The sequence below is a fragment of the Panthera onca genome, chromosome A3, assembly GCF_046562875.1.
Source record: "Panthera onca isolate mPanOnc1 chromosome A3, mPanOnc1 haplotype 2, whole genome shotgun sequence".
Classification (NCBI taxonomy): Eukaryota; Metazoa; Chordata; class Mammalia; order Carnivora; family Felidae; genus Panthera; species Panthera onca.
The window spans coordinates 95,084,470-95,101,614 of NC_138341.1; the positions used below are offsets into that span (position 1 = coordinate 95,084,470).

At 41.9% G+C, this 17,145-nt stretch overlaps 1 protein-coding gene across 3 annotated transcripts in view; it reads right to left on the reverse strand.

Moving 5' to 3' along the window:
- Nucleotides 1-17,145, reverse strand: part of CFAP61 (cilia and flagella associated protein 61) — a 282,753-nt gene continuing 265,608 nt past the window's right edge. For all 3 annotated transcript variants that reach the window (XM_060611053.3, XM_060611051.3, XM_060611061.3), the window contains 2 exons: nt 9,671-9,761; nt 1-436 (listed from right to left, as the gene is read on the reverse strand). In XM_060611053.3, the coding sequence (XP_060467036.3) occupies nt 236-436; nt 9,671-9,761 (292 nt within the window). In that variant the 3' untranslated portion in view covers nt 1-235. The remainder of the gene's footprint in view (nt 437-9,670; nt 9,762-17,145) is intronic.

The window sequence follows — 17,145 nt, forward strand, 5'->3', positions numbered from 1 at the left end:
TTTAATACAGTATATCTCATTTTATTGCTGAAATGGATTATTCTGCCCTGGAACATGCCTGGTGTTCAAAAACTTCCAGAATAGAGACCCATGGCTGTGCGCCACCTACTGGAACCATAGAAAACTACAGGCATAAGCTTGGTTGTCAAGCCAGGTTTCAGAGAGGTTTCCCATTTATACTCAGCACTTCCAGAAACTACATGTGTGAAAACAAAGTGGAGGGTATGGCCACGCACTAAATGATGCCTGGCCACGCATACATGGGCAGGTGGTAGTGATTATACTGCAGGTAGTCAAGGATGCTCTTCTCCACCAGCCCCTTGTAGATAGTTTCCTGGAAAACTCTTTTGAGGTATTTCCTGGGCTTCTCCTTCAGGTTAATTTCTTCATCTTCTATCTGATGGGCTAACTGTTCTATGGAAGGAAGGTCTTCCTCCTGGAAAATAGAGGAAGTGGCCAGATATGGAAATTACTTGGACAATAAGAGGGCAGTTTCACTAAAATGAAAAAGAGTGATCACCTTCTCAAGGGTGCTTGTTCTTGTCCCCTAACTTTTCAAAAATTATTTTTAATCATGGCAAAATATACATAAGATTTACTGTTTTAACCATTTAAAAATTTTAAAATATTTATATTTGAGAGAGACAGAGAGACAGAGGGTGAATGGGAGAGGGACAGAGAGAGAGGGAGACACAGAATCTGAAGCAGGCTGCAGCCTCTGAGCTGTCAGCACAGAGCCTGACATGGGGCTAGAACTCACAAACTGTGAGATCATGACCTGAGCTGAAGTTGGCCGCTTAACCGACTGAACCACCCAGGTGCTCCTGTTTTAATGAGGACATCCACATTGTTGGGCAGCCATCCCCTATCCATGTTCAGGACTTTCTCATTCTCCCAAACTGAAACTCTGTATTCATTAAACACTAACTCCCCATTCTGCCTCCACCAGCCCCTGGAAGCCAACGTTCTACTTTCTATCTGTGACTCTGACTACTCTGGGTACTTCATGTAAGTGGGATCAAACATTATTTGTCTTCTTGAGGCTGGCTTACTTGACTTGGAATAATGTCCTCAAGATTCAGCAAGAATAGTAACTTTAAGTTCTTAATATTCAGATAAAAGTTATCTGCAGATCACGCTTGTTTTAAAAATAAGGAAGTGATTAAGCATTTTTACATGAAAACTTCTAGATGGTTTACTTTACATGGTTACAGTCCTCTCTCAAGAAATAGGATTTTATAATATAAAAAGAGAGAGGGAGACAAACCATAAGAGACTCTTAAATACAGAGAACAAACTGGGGGTTGCTGGAGGGGTGGTGGGTGTGGGGATGGGCTAAACGGGTGATGGGCATTAAGGAGGGCACTTGTTGGGATGAGCACTGGGTGTTATATATGTATATATGTAAATTCAAATTTTGTTGACATCTTTAAAGATAAGGCTCAGAGAGAATAAAGTTATTTAATGTTGATAATCACATGCCGTGCATATCTAAAATATAATAGGGAATTTTCCAACATTTTATTATAAAAATACTCAAACATAGAGGCAAGTTGGCTGAATTGTACATTTAGCACCAGCACACACACATGGCTAGATTCTACGGTTGAGGTTTACCCTATTTGCTCCATCACGTATCTGCCCATCGATAGGAAGTTGTTCTACAATGCACTCCACCAAGGTTTGAGCTGTGTACGTTCTGAATACCACAATAATTCCAAATGACCCTAACAGCAGACTCACGGGGACTTTGGTGCTATATTTCCTTGAACTTCCAATAATTTTTATTTTCAACAGAAAAAAAGTAGGGACTTGCAGATCATTAATTTATTAACAGTAAGAATTTTACAGATGGGAAAATAGGTTCAAACTATATGGAAGCGTAACAGAATTATTTGGTTCTGTCAGTGAGACACTGACAGAAGTCCTGGAGATTACACATACATCACTTGGGAGAACAGTCAGTGAGGCTCACTGGACTTCGGATTTAAATCAGCTCAATGAAACAGTGACAGAAAAAGGCACCTGATGCCCAGGATGAAAGAGGTGCTGCCAGCATGTCCCCAACATATCTTCCACAACACACACGAGGTGTGTTCTTTCTTCCTTAGTTTTTCAGGAGAATCATAGCAAACAAAAACAACAACTTTACAAAAATTGTAGAATGGTGTATGGTGCTGTTCTGACAGTGCGGTAAATACTGTAAAATCACAAAATGGAGCTTTTAAGTTTACCTAAGACAAATACCGCTCTAGACTGTAAACAGATTTTTGTGCATTTGCCTCTCACAGTGTGTCCTCTCTGTATGACCATCTCCCTCCCATGTGACCATCTGCCCTTCAGTGTGACCGTCTTCCCCCATGTGACCATCTCCCTTCTCAGTGTGATCAGCTCCCCTTCAGTGTGACCATCTATTGCCAATACTTGTTACTTTTTTTTTCTTTCTACTATAGCCACTCTAGTGGGTGTGAAGTAGTATCTCATTGTAGTTCTGCTATGCATTTCCCTAGTGATGAATGACATAAATCTTTCCATGTAAATGTTTTTTACTTCTGGATTATCAATTTTATTCCATTGATCTCTGGATCTATCCTTATGCAAGTACCATGCTGTCCTGGTTACTGCTGATCTGTAGTAAGTTCTCAAGCTGCAAAGTGTAAGTCATTCAACTATTTTTTATTCTAAAGATTGTTTTGGCTATTTAGAGTCTCTTGCATTTTCCTATGAATTTCTCCATTTCTGCAGAAGATGCCATTGGGATTTTGATAGGATTACATTAAATTTGTACATGGCTTTGGGGAGTGCTGCCATCTTAATTATATTCAGTCTCCAGTCCATGAACACAAATGGCTTTCCATTTATTTAGGTCTGCTTTAGCTTCTTTCAGAAATGTTTTGAGGTTTTCAGTATACAAATCTTACACTGCCCACTTCCCAAATTCCCAAGTATTTTATTCTTTTGGATGTTATTATAAATGGAAAAGTTTTGTTTAAAACATTTTTTTTATTTTAATTTTTTTAAAAATTTACATCCAAGTTAGTTAGCATATAGTGCAACAAAGATTTCAGGGGTAGATTCCTTAATGCCCCTTACCCATTTAGCCATCCCCCCTCCCACAGCCCCTCTAGTAACCCTCTGTTTGTTCTCCATATTTAAGAGTCTCTTATGTTTTGTCCCCCTCCCTGTTTTTATATTACTTTTGCTTCCCTTTCCTTATGTTCATCTGTTCTGTGTCTTAAAGTCCTCATATGAGTGAAGTCATATGGTATTTGTCTTTCTCTAATTCCGCTTAGCATAATACCCTCTAGTTTCATCCATGTAGTTGTAAATGGCAAGATTTCATTCTTTTTGATTGCCGAGTAATACTCCATTGTGTATATATACATAACATCTTCTTTATCCATTCATCCATTGATGGACATTTGGGCTCTTTCCATACCTTGGCTATTGTTGATAGTGTTGCTATAAACATGGGGGTGCATGTGTCCCTTCGAAACAGCATACCTGTATCCCTTGGATAAATGCCTGGTAGTGCAATTGCTGGGTCATAGGGTAGTTCTATTTTTAGTTTTTTGAGGAACTTCCATACTGTTTTCCAGAGTGGTTGTGCCAGCTTGCATTCCCACCAACAACGCAAAAGAGATCCTCTTTCTCCGCATCCTCACCAACATCTGTTGTTGCCTGAGTTGTTACTGTTAGCCATTCTGACAGGTGTGAGGTGGTATCTCATTGTGGTTTTGATTTGTATTTCCCTGATGATGAGTGATGTTGAGCATTTTTTCATGTGTCTGTTGGCCATTTGCATGTCTTCTTTGGGGAAGTGTCTATTCATGTCTTTTGCCCATTTCTTCTCTGGATTATTTGTTTTTTGGGTGTTGAGTTTGAGAAGTTCTTTGCAGATTTTGGATACTAACCCTTTATCTGATATGTCATTTGCAAATATCTTCTCCCATTCCATCAGTTGCCTTTTAGTTTTGCTGATTGTTACCTTCACTGTGCAGAAGCTTTTTATTTTGATGAGGTCCCAATAGTTCATTTTTGGTTTTTTTTCTCTTGCCTCTGGAGACGTGTTGAGTAAGAAGTTGCTGCGGCCAAGATCAAAGAGGTTTTTGCTTCCTTTCTCCTCGAGGATCTTGATGGCTCCCTATCTTACATTTAGGTCTTTCATCCATTTTGAGTTTATTTTTGTGCCTGGTGTAATAAAGTGGTCCAGGTTCATTTTTCTGCATGTCCAGTTTTCCCAGCACAACTTGCTGAAGAGACTGTCTTTATTTCACTGGATATTCTTTCCTGCTTTGTCAAATATTAATTGGCCATACATTTGTGGGTCCATTTCTGGGTTCTCTATTCTGTGCCATTGATCTGAGTGTTCTTGTGCCAGTACTATACTGTCTTGATGATTATAGCTTTGTAATACAGCGTGAAGTCTGGAATTGTGATGCCTCTTGCTTTGGTTTTCTTTTTCCAGATTGCTTTGGCTATTTGGGGTCTTTTCTGGTTCCATACAAATTTTAGGATTGTTTGTTCTAGCTCTGTGAAGAATGCTGGTGTTATTTTGATAGGGATTGCATTGAATATGCAGATTGCTTTGGGTAGTATTGACATTTTAGCAATAGTTGTTCTTCCTATCCAGGAGCATGGAATATTTTTCCTTTTGTGTGTGTGTCTTCTTCAATTTCTTTCATATTTCTTTCAATTTCTTTTTCAATTTCATATTTCATATTTCATATTCAATTTCATATTTCAATTTCTTTCTATAGTTTTCAGTGTATAGATTTTTCACCTCTTTGGTTAGATTTATTCCTAGGTATTTTATGGTTTTTGGCACAATTGTATATGGGATCAATTCCTTGATTTCTCTGTCTCTTCCTTGTTGGTGTGTAAGAATGTAACTGATTTCTGTGCATTGATTTTATATCCTGAAATTTTGCTGAATTCATGAATCAGTTCTAGCAGTTTTTTGGTGGAATCTTTAGGGTTCTCCATATAGAGTATCATGTCATCTGCAAAGAGTGAAAGTTTGACCTCCTCCTGGCCGATTTGGATGCCTTTTATTTCTTTGTGTTGTCTGATTGCTGAGGCTAAGACTGCCAATACTATGTTGAATAACAGTGGTGAGAGTGGACATCCCTGTCTTGTTCCTGACCTTAGGGGAAAAGCTCTCAGTTTTTCCCCATTGAGGATGATATTAGTGTTGGGTCTTTTGTATATGGCTTTTATGATCTCGAGGTATGATCCTTCTATTCCTACTTTCTCGAGGGTTTTTACCAAGAAAGGATGTTGTATTTTGTCAAATGCTTTCTCTGCATCTATTGAGAGGATCATAGGGTTCTTGTCCTTTCTTTTATTGATGTGATAAATCACATTGATTGTTTTGCAGATATTGAACCAGCCCTGCATCCCAGGTATAAATCCCACTTGGTCATGGTGAATGATTTTTTTAATGTATTGTTGGATCCGGTTGGCTAATAGCTTGTTGAAGATTTTTGCATCCATGCTCATCAGGGAAACTGGTCTATAGTTCTCCTTTTTTAGTGGGGTCTTTGTCTGGTTTTGGAACCAAGGTAATGCTGGCTTCAGAGAAACAGTTTGGAAGTTTTCCTTCCATTTCTATTTTTTGGAACAGTTTTAAGAGAATAGGTGTTAACTCTTCCTTAAATGTTTGGTAGAAATCCCCTAGGAAGCCATCTGGTCCTGGACTCTTGTTTTTTTGGGAGATTTTTGAATACTAATTTGATTTCTTTACTGGTTATGGATCTGTTCAAATGTTCTATTTCTTCCTGTTTCAGTTTTGGTAGTGTATATGTTTCTAGGAATTTGTCCATTTCTTCCAGATTGCCCATTTTATTGGCATATAATTGCTCATAATATTCTCTTATTATTGTTTTTATTTCTGGTGCGTTGGTTGTGATCTCTCCTCTTTCATTCTTGATTTTATTTAGGTCCTTTCCTTTTTCTTTTTGATCAAACTGGCTAGTGGTTTATCCATTTTTTTAATTCTTTCAAAAAACCAGCTTCCGGTTTCATTGATCTGTTCTACTGTTTTTTTTTTTTGTTTTGTTTTGTTTTTTTTGGTTTTGATAGCATTGATTTCTGCTCTAATCTTTATTATTTCCTGTCTTCTGCTGGTTTTGGGTTTTATTTGCTGTTCTTTTTCCCACTCTTTAAGGCGTAAGGTTAGGTTGTGTATTTGAGACCTTTCCTCCTTCTTTAGGGAGGCCTGGATTGCTATATATTTTCCTCTTATGACTGCCTTTGCTGTGTCCCAGAGGTTTTGGGTTGTGGCCATTTTCATTGGCTTCCATATACTTTGTAGTTTCCTCTTTAACTGCTTGGTTAAGCCCATTCATTCTTTAGTAGGATGTTCCTCAGTCTCCAAGTATTTGTTATCTTTCTAAATTTTTTTCTTGTGGTTGATTTCGAGTTTCACAGCATTATGGTCTGAAAATATGCACGGTATGATCTCAATCTTTTTGTACTTGTTGAGGGCTGATTTGTGTTCCAGTATGTGGTCTATTCTGGAGAACGTTCCATGGAGAAGAGTGTATATTCTGCTGCTTTAGGATGAAATGTTCTGAATATATCTGTTAAGTCCATCTAGTCCAGTGTGTCATTCAAAGCCATTGTTTTCTTGTTGATTTTCTGATTAGCTGATCTGTCCATTGCTGTAAGTGGGGTACTGAAATCCTGTTGTTCAAGTCCCCTATTTCTTTACCTGGTTGTTCTATCCATTACTGAAAGTGAAATATTGAATTCCCCAGCTCTTATTTTAGAACCATCTCTTCCTTTAATTCTATCAACTTTTGCCTCATATATATATATATATATATATATATATATATATATATATGGGTTTTGTTGCTTGGTGCATATATGTTTATAATTGTTACATTTTTGAAGAATAATCTTGACTATATAAAATTTCATTTTGGTCAGTGACTCTTTGGGTAAGTAAACACAGTGTCAGTGGATTTAAAATAAGTGGATTTAACACAGTGTCAGTGGATTTAAAATTTTTAAAATAAGTGATATATAGATTTGAGATGACTTACAATAACAGTCATAAATAATAGTCTTTTATTCCTTTCTCTCCATGTGGAAGTAGAGGAAAACTGATATGCTGAGCTATAGGATATCATAGTCAATGGGACTGGACTGCTGTACTTTCCTATAGACAATCTGGAAAGTAAAATGAAATGGGCTACTTAATCTCAATATTTGAGAAAAGGAATTACCATCATTCTTTAGTGAAGGCCATCCTCTTTATTTTCCTATTACCAGGCTCTCAAATGAACTCCTGCATATCTGCTTATATGAGTACCACTCCCACTGTCTGCCTGTCCCCACCACCATTACCTGTGGGGGCTGGCACTTACTGGGAGCCATTCTTCTGTGCTGTGTACTTGCACATATCCCCTCCTTCACTCCTCCCACGCTCACTGAGTTGGGAACAGGTAGTCCCTGTTCTACAAGGATCTGAGCTAGAGGCAGACACCACTGCATGCAGCACCTCTTTCTGTGGCCTTTCCCACTTGACACATGTAAACGCAGAAAGCAGAGCAAGATCCCTTCCAGAGGTTTCACTTTATGGGAATCTAGAAAAGCCACAAGATGGTGGGGAAGTCCTTACTGTGTCTTCCACAAGTATTCATGGCCACTTCTGATCTACTGAAAGGGCCTATTGTCTATGCTGATTTCATGCATAGCAAACTGACCCAGAGCAAATGTCTCTCCATGGATAAAAGGTTGAGGGTATCTCAGTGAGGGCCATGAAAAGCGACTGTTGTTGGGTTTGGTAGTGAACTTGGAAGGGTGAGAGGAAAGCTTCCCTTTTAAGCGTGGCACCTAAAACCCCTTGGCTCTGTGTAAAATATTAACTGAGGAGCTCGATTCTGGGGTTTGGAAGGATTTAGGCACAGAATTTTGATGGGTTAACTAGAAAACTAATGAGTGTTTACTATGGTGCAGTAATGAGCTGCAGATTACATTTTGAGAGGAAGAGAGGGATCTAAGGAGTTAAGTGAAATTCAGTCATCACCAGGCTTACAACTCAGGTTCATATTTCAACCTCAGCTGACTCCCTCACAGTTTTAGGATGAAGTGCAGGGACCCATCTGACCCGTAGCTCTCTATATACATATATATATCCAAATTTGAGTGCCTTTAGCATGGATGACCTTTGTATAGTTACAGTCCCCTCTGCCTCCCTCATGTACATTTACTTGCCTGGTTCCTATCTATGTGGATCCTAAAGACAACTGAGTTTGGTTTATATATTTTTTTAAATTTTTTAACATTTTTATTTATTTTTGAGAGACACAGAGAGACAGAGCACAAGTGGGGGAGGGGCAGAAAGATAGAGAGACACTGAATCCGAAGCAGGCTTCAGGCTCTGAGCTGTTGGCACAGAGCCCGATGCGGGGCTCGAACTCACAAACTGTGAGATCATGACCTGAGCTGAAGTCGGACGCTCAACCGACTGAGCCACCCAGGCGCCCCTAGTTTGGTTTATATTTTAAACCTATCTTTCCCAATCTGAATCTACTTCAGATTAGTAAAATTATTTAATCTTCCCATCTTGGATCCCAAGAATAAAACTGGGAAGGGGGCGAGCAATGAAGAGAAGGTACCAAGCCACACAGTTTAGTCTGTATGGCTCAGTGCCTATGTTCCTGACTTTGGAGTGAGACATCCTTGAGTTTGAAGCTTGCTGGCCAGAGACTAGCTGTGTAACCCATGGCAGGGGCCTTTAAAGTCTCTTGGCTCCAGCCTCCTCATTGGTAAAGTCAAGACCATGACAATAGTGTCATGGTTAAGCAAGGCGGTGCAGGCAGTACGGACTCAGTGTGTGATCTGTATCTATGTTGCCCAATATGGAGCCCACACCACAGGAACCTTTGAGGGTCACAGGTGCTCTCGAGTGGAGGTGATAACAGAGACGCAGTACTTGCCCTTTTAGACAATAAAACATGGTGGAAAACTAAGCTGTGCCCACTGGGGCCAGCCCTTATCTGAGTGGAGCAAGGGAGAGTCTGCGATGGATATCTGACTACTTTGTGAGCACAGACAGTAACTCTCCACAGCTTCAATAAGGAGTCTAGTGTTGCAAGAAAGAATTTAATTTAAAGCTTCACGAATATTTCACTACTTACACTGCAGAGTCAAATTTCTTGCTGAGCATGGAGTCTTTGGGAAATGTAACCTTCCAGTTAATTCCCTATCACTTTGAGAAAGCAGTTTGGGTTATACAAGGGGTGTGTCTGGGCATCTTACACCTTCCCTTTACATTTTTATAATAACACACAGACACACAAATATCTAGCGAATGGTGGGCAATAGGGCAGAAACTAAAGGCATGCAATGTTCATTCTTGAGAGCAAGTCGAAAAAACTCAGATCCGGTTCCCAGTCAACATCCCTGTTAACTGATCATGAAAATACAGTTACTTGTAAAAAGGAAAAAGAAATCTGCCTCTCATAAAAGGATTTAAATAATCCACTTTTCCTGAAATATCACTGTCTATGTTCACATACTCCAAATCTTGTTTATAAGAAGTACAGTTGTAAGTAAAACCAAAAGGGGGAATGTAGAGAAAAGTCTAAATGACCAACAACTACAAAGTGCTTGTAATCTGCAAGGAATAACTCACATATCTATTAATCACTCTTACCTCCTTGGAGGTCAAGATCTGGCGTAACTCTTTCCTTAGATCAATAAAACGATCGTGAAACAGGGCCATGCACCATGGCTCCATGAAGTAGCTAGTGAGGAAAGAAAAGATTCAGTTAGCTGGAAACGCTCTCATTACCACTAATAAAGTATTTACCTGCTTTTTGCCTTTATAAATTACAGTTCTGGCCCCTTCACAAGCGTTTGCTCATAAAATGCCTTGTGGAACAGCCTGGCCAATCAATTTTTTAAATGGATGTTCCTGATGTAAGGCCAGGTTCCATAATTACATTTAAAGTGGTTTAATTCAGAGCTGGGGCAAGACCCAGTGAAGAATCCTGATTTTATCAGAATTTAAAAGCCTGAAGACTTGTAAAGAACGGTGTCTCCATTATCTGCCCTCATTTGAGAAAAACAGATTGCAGGATTAACTGAACTGCTGCATAAACAAATTACATTTGGGTAGACAATAACACAAATGTTGTTCATCATTAAGGTTTCTGGATTAATAATGACCAGAAAAACAGGCCACCTCAGTGGTGTTGCAACATAGTCTCCATACAATTGCACTGATGCTTAATTGAACATCTTTTAGGAGAGCAGCTCTTTCGGTGTTTATATTCGCTAACTTTTCACTGAAAACCATTGGAGTAAATGCTTTGTGATGCATTCTTGGAGAACCAAGACCATTTACTGTTATTTTAACTCTGATTTTATTTTAATGCTAAGTGTCTTGGGATGGGAAACATCACTTCTTTCACGCTGGAGACACGTTGATCACGTGGGTTTCACTGTTCTCTGGATGTGAGTTTGTTGTTCCCATTACTGCTAATGGATGCCATGTGTGTGCACCAGGGAAGGAAAACCTGGTGCCCACGTGCAGACGAGCACCTTCTGTTTTCCCAGACCTGAAGTTAATTCTTAGGGAAGGAAGTGACGAGACCCAGGGACGACTGAGGCCTTAAAGGACAAGTATAGTAAGAGTCTGTGCTACAATCAGCATGGCGCTCAGCTATATCACTTATTACCTATCACCTATTTGCTTGACCAGAATAAGACCTAGTTTCATGCTTAATTACCTATTTTCCATTCAACTATGAATTCCACTAATATTTATGGAACATCTATTATGCACCCAGCAGTATTCTGGGCACAGGGGAAACAGCAAGGACCAAAATAGACCATCATCCCTGCCACTGTGAAGCTTATATTCAAGTGACAAATAAGTAAACATAAGGCCTGTTGGATGATGAGAACTGCTTAGGAGAAAACACAAGGCAGGCAAGGATAGGGGAGGCCAAAGAAAAGCTCAGGGAGTAAAGGCTTGAGGGCAGGGAGAGAGAGCCATGTGGAGATCTGGGGGAAGAGCCCTCCAGAGAGAGGGAACAGCAGATGTGAACACCTGGAGCCAGGAGTGTGCTAAGAGCACTCTGTGAGGCAGAGTGGAGATAAGAGCAGGGATTGGTAGGGAGCTGAGGTCAGGAAGGCGATGGGTGGGAAAGATGCTCCTGGAGGCAGCAGCCCAGTCAGAGCTGTTGTGTACAGCAGTCCTCTGTCTCCATGATTTCACTTTCTGCATTTCAGTCACCCGCAGTCAACCGTACTCCGGAGCAGGTGACCCTCCTCCTGACATACTGTCAGAAGGTCAGTAGTAGCCTCACACTACATCATAGTGCCTATGTCATTCACCTCACTTCGTCTCATCATGTGGGCAGTTTATCAGCTCACGTCATCACAAGAGGAAGGGTGAGTACTGTGTGATAAGGTATTTTGACAGAGACCACATTCATATAACTTTCATTAAGTGTATGACTATAACTGTTCTATTATGTTATTGTTGCTAATCTATTAAAGTGCCTAATTTGCAAATTAAACTTTATCGTAGGTGTGTATGTGCTGAAGAAAACATATAGGGCTCAGGACTAACCACGGTTTCCGGCATCTACTGGGGGTCTTGGAGATATTTCCAGCGGGGAAAGGGGGACCACTGTAATCGCTCCATGGCCATCCATTTCAGCACTTGCATGCGAAAAGCATCTTATGAATCTTCACAAATGAATGAATGTACACTGCACTGTGTACATTCTTTCTGCCTGGCTCGGATTGGTCTTTCATTAATATAGAATAAAGTTCTGCTAAATAAATTGGTGACAGAACTCTGCAAAATGCCCCAAGACGGGAAGCATTATGAAAAAGAGAATCACTGGGAAGACTGGGAAAGCTGTATGTGAAACCAGAGCTCCAGGATGATCTTGCTAAGCCCCGCAGCAAGCAAGGCTGAGGGTGTCAGGTGGGCACTTTCCGGAAATGTCAGAGGACTGCTCGCCTCTGAAATTACTCAAGGCCACCTAATTCTTAATGAATGGAGCCAAATTGATAGGCATTGTGGCTGGGTTTCTGGGCCCCTACAAACCCTGGCCAACATCCAACATCCATCTAAGTCCTTAAGCAAAGGCACTGGTGCAGGGCTGGCCACGTTGGCAAGGATGAGCACCTTGGGGTGATGTTTTGACACATCTCCTCAGAGAGTAGCTTCTTGGACCAAAACGTCAATTACAGCCTATGTCCAGACACTCAAGCACGGATTTGCTAGGATGGTCCCTACCTCTTAGATCAAAACAGCTTCTAGAAAAGCTTCAGGGAATTGTGGCTGTGCAAATTTTGAAACTATCATAATTCTTAAGTTAGGAACCAGTGGGCCCTTTTAAAAATATTTTTAATGTTTATTTTTTTATTTTTGAGAGAGAGAGAGGGAGAGAGAGAGAGAGAGCAAGCATGAGCAGGAGAGGGGTAGACAGGGAGGGAGTCACAGAATCCAAAACAGTCTCCAGGCTCTGAGCTTGTCAGCACAGTGCCAGACAATGGGCTCAAACCCACAGAGATTATGACCTAACCCGAAAACAGAGTCTTAACCGACTGAGCCACCCAGGCGCCCCCCAGTGGGCCCTTTTAAATTTGTGGTTTCCTTTCCCCAGTTGCTGAGATGCCCCCTGTGTGTTTCCACAGTACCATCAGGAGTGCCCTCCCTCTTGGTTCCGGGGCCTACAACCACATCCTTCTAGGTGGTACATCCTCTCTCTGCTTTCCTGGTTCCTGCATGGCCCTGTTCCCACAGCCCAGGTACGGTTCAGGCAGGCTTCACTACTTGGCCCTCCTCATTGTTGGCTTCACAGAGGGAATTGTGGGGGAACCCCACTTCCCTAAGGTCACAGCCTGCCCAGCCTGGGCCCTGGCCCACCATCTAACACCCACATTCCCGCAGCCTTTGTCCACAAAGCTGAACACAGATGGCTGGAGAAGCAAGTGACCCTTAATCCTCTGAAAAGATAGTTGCTGAGCCCATCTGTAGAGTGCTTGGCAGGGGTGGAGGATTAGGGTAGGGGGTGGGGGAGGGGGGCATGAAGAAGAAGTTGGATGTTTTTGCAAATTATTTCTTTTGCTGTCTTTGAAACTCTCCATGCCTCTCACAGCAGTGTCCAGCAGTAACAGCACCTAGGTATTTGACCACCTCTATTCTCATCAAAATACACTGAACAGTTTGGAAACCAAAGATCTGGGAGACCTGAAATCTTATTTCTTTAACACTTCCTAACATTGTCTCCTATGGGAAAACATTTTGAGACCTTCTTCCAGAAGGTAACAATCTGTAGCAAACTATTTGTTACCCATATTCCTGGATTTCATCTGTGACAGCCATTTTTACATACAAAAGAGAAAGGTTTGTAGAACTCTATTCAGGGGTGCCTGGGTGGCTTAGTTGGCTGAGTGTCCAACTCTTGACTTGGGCTCAGGTCATGATCTCACAGTTCGTGAAACTGAGCCCGTCGTCAGGCTCTGTGCTGACAGTACAAGAGCCTGACAGTGCAAGAGAGAGAGCTTGGGATTCTCTCTCTCCCTCTTGCTCTCTGCCCATCTCCCACTTGTTTTCTCTCTCTCTCTCTCTCTCTCTCTCTCTCTCACACACACACACACACAATACCCTGGAAGCCAAACGAGTAAATTGACTTCCAAAGGCTCCTTCTCAATTTTATTGCAGCTTCAGTGGCGGCCCCTAGGGGCAACTTACACCAGGGTCATGGAATGCTAAGGCTCTCACAGCAGGGAGAGCTGGTGCACCACCGAGAGCAGTGTGTAGGCTCCCACCCCGCCTAGAGAGCTTCTTCACACCTGTCTGCAACACCAGATTGCTCACAGCCTGCCACACGGATCAGGCTAAATATGCATAAAACCCTTAGCCAGGGGTAAAACAAGAAGGAGTTCAGACTCAGTCAGTCCCTAAACAGAAGTCCCACTAGAAGGTCACATATTCCAACGGCAACTCTGATCAGACAGCGTGTGGCACTGAACAGGATTTAGGAAGAAAATGACTAGCAGACAATCTGCAGTTTCCGAGATGCCCTCGGTCTGCTCTGTTTAAAGGATTCAGGTCAGGCTCTTGAGTGGGTGGATAATTAGCAACATCTCCATTGTTAGATGAAGTAGCTGCTGTTTTTGTAGGGCAGGCATTAGAGACAAGGTGTTTTAGATAGTGGTGAAAGGAATTGGTCCCTTTGGTAAGGAGGGAAAAAATGGACTAAAAAAATCTACCCAGAGAAGAATCTCATTTGCAAGTTCTTCCCCAGTTCTTACAAAAACTGCTTAATTTGGTGGTGATTTTTAAGGGGCTCACCAAATGACCTCACAGCAAGCACTGTGATGAGGAACCACACTCTGGGTGATGGTCCTTGGTCATTTACCATTCACAGCATCCCCAAGTAGCTGTATCCCTGTCGGTAATTCACTTCCATGTTCCCCCTGAAACTTGTTTCCTTCTGGTAAATTAACTTTTTAATTAATATATTTTATGTTTAGAGCAGATTTAGGTGTACAGAAAAAATAGAGCAGAAATACGGAGTTCCCATACGTTTCCTCCCATCCCCACCTTGCATTATTAGTAAAGCACATTTGTTACAACTGATGAACCAATATTGATACATTATTTGGAACTAAGGTCCATAGTTTACACTGGGCTTCATTTGTCATGTGACAAACATTCTATGGGTTTGACAAATGCACTATATACCCTACCATCCACCACTGCAGTGTCATGTGGGAGAGTTTCACTGTCCTAAAAAATCCCCTGTGCTCTGCCTGTCCATCCCTCCCTCTCTCTGGACCTGGGCAAAGTAACATTTTAGGAAATTGACTTGTACAGAAAATGGGGCTGTGTAACAATTTTATAAAAATTTTTAGTAACCCTCTAGTCCAGTATTTCCTCAGAAATAAAGTAATAGTCTCCCATCACAGAACATGGTGCCTTTCAAACGTGCCAGCTGCCCCTCAGGCCAATGGCTGTGTGGCTTGAAGACTTGTTTTTCTAAATTCCTGAATTTGAGCATCAGCCTAGGATGAAAGCTATTTGGATTTCTATTTTCTGCAATGTGCAGGGGGCTATACTTTTTAGGGGAAAATTTTCATATGTAGACATTATAATCTACTTGCTAAAAATCCATGTGATCGGTGACCAAACCAAACAAAATGCATGTATAAAGCTGGGGTGAGGTTTGTTCACTGAAAATTTCAGAACCCAATTTGTCGTGGTTGAAGGTTGCTGAGAATCCTAGTTCACAAACCCTAGGCAGACAAGACTCTCTCAGGTGGGCAAAAGCATCCCAAATGGCAGGCAGTCTGGACCTGATTCCTTCCAGCAGGTGCCAATGTTTTTTATTCAAAGTAGGCCAATTCAATCCCATTATGGAAGAAAATGAAATGGGCTTGCATTGTATTTCTTTTTCCATCCTTCGTGGGAAGGACAGCGCCAACCTTAATGGCGGCGCAGCCCGCTGAGAATTTCCTACACTCACTGCTTCAGCGGCACGGGGACTGCAAAGCCATGGTCAACTCCCTTCCTGAACTGGCTGTGGGTTGCAGAGCTTCTGGGTGTCCCTTCTCTGCATGCTCAGAGTGGGTAGGGGAGGCTCAGGGCAAGTGGGAGGGCCACTGACAGGCAGCTTGAGGGCACATCCTTAGAGTCTGTTTCTAGTTCAGGCTCTCCCCACTCCAAACTGCACCTCGGTTGCCCTATGCTCCCTTTGCTGCCTCCTCTCTGTGGAGAGTCTAAGATTCTCACCCCCTCTGGCCCCTTCCAGATACCTTCTACCTTGCTCTTCCTGCCTGATGGGCTCTGTGCATTTTTTTGCAGCCCAGAGGAGCCTTTTCCACACCTGTGTCTTCCCTACCGCTGTCCAATGCTCAAGCCCAACACGGACCTTCTCCTTGAAGCTAACTCCTGGCCTGATGGCTTTCACTTACTTTCTCTGCACTGTTTTCACTGCGTGGGGGCAGTTCTTGCAGGAAAGCTAACTGGGCACTTATCCTTTTATCATACACACTGTGGGCTATGGGTCCCCACAGCATCTGGCACAGGCTGGCCCCTAGGAGACTGAAAGAGCAGGTGGGGCCCAGGCTCCTGAAGACACCTGCAGGTGAGGGCAGGGGTCAGACTCAGGCCACCTTGCCTCCTCTCCATGGAGAGCTTTTGCACCAGCTCCTGGGACCCAGTTTAGGTAGGAGGGGGGTTTAGAACAGTACAGATCCCTATGGGCCTCCTTTAAATCATTCTAGACACACAGCAGCCTTCATTATTAAAATTAGAAAAGCTCTGAACTTAACCAGACTCATTTTGCAATTGATAAGAATGTGTGGAGTCAAACATGATGATCAAACAGAGATGATATAAGGGGGTTAGAAAGAAGTTTATGCATTATGAACAGTTTTAGGTCTAGTTTTCTCCCTACAAACTGAAAGATATCTGTGCTTTGTTTTTTTTTTTTTTTTTTTTTTCCTTCTCCATAGAAAGGAGAGGAGCATCTGGAATCCCTGCCAAGGCTGTGGTCAGGTCTGCACTGACCACCCCAAGTGCTGTGGATACTCAGCATTAGTGATAAGCTTTTGGGAAATTTCTATTTCCATGAATACTGTGAATTTTTAAAAACAAGAAAAATATTAACTTCTTTCCCAATTTATGTTCAAAAAAGTAAGACTAACCAGAGTCACTGGGTAACCTTCATAGCTGGTTGCCTAGAAATCCTCGGGAGAGAACGTCAGGTAAGAACACGAGGATAATGTGATTTCTCAATGGCTGTGTGGATTTCGGTGTTAACATCACACAAATCGTTTCTACACAGCTGTGAGGAAAAGCTGACACACATTCTCCAGGGTCCAGACAGAAGACATTACTGTTTCTGTTCATCTTGCCAATGGCTGGCCCGGGTTCCTTGGGGGAACTTAAATTCTCCATCACTTTTGCAAATGATACGCTTTTCTCAGAAGCCCCGGGAAATGTTGACTTGTGGAACTCTATTAACCATTCCTGGTCGATACAGCCCAATCATTAAGCAATTGATCAGACTTCTCCAGAAGTCTCATCCTCATCTGGTCAATCAGCCAACTCTATTGACGAAATCGTATGAAGCAGGGTGGGGATCTGGTAACTAG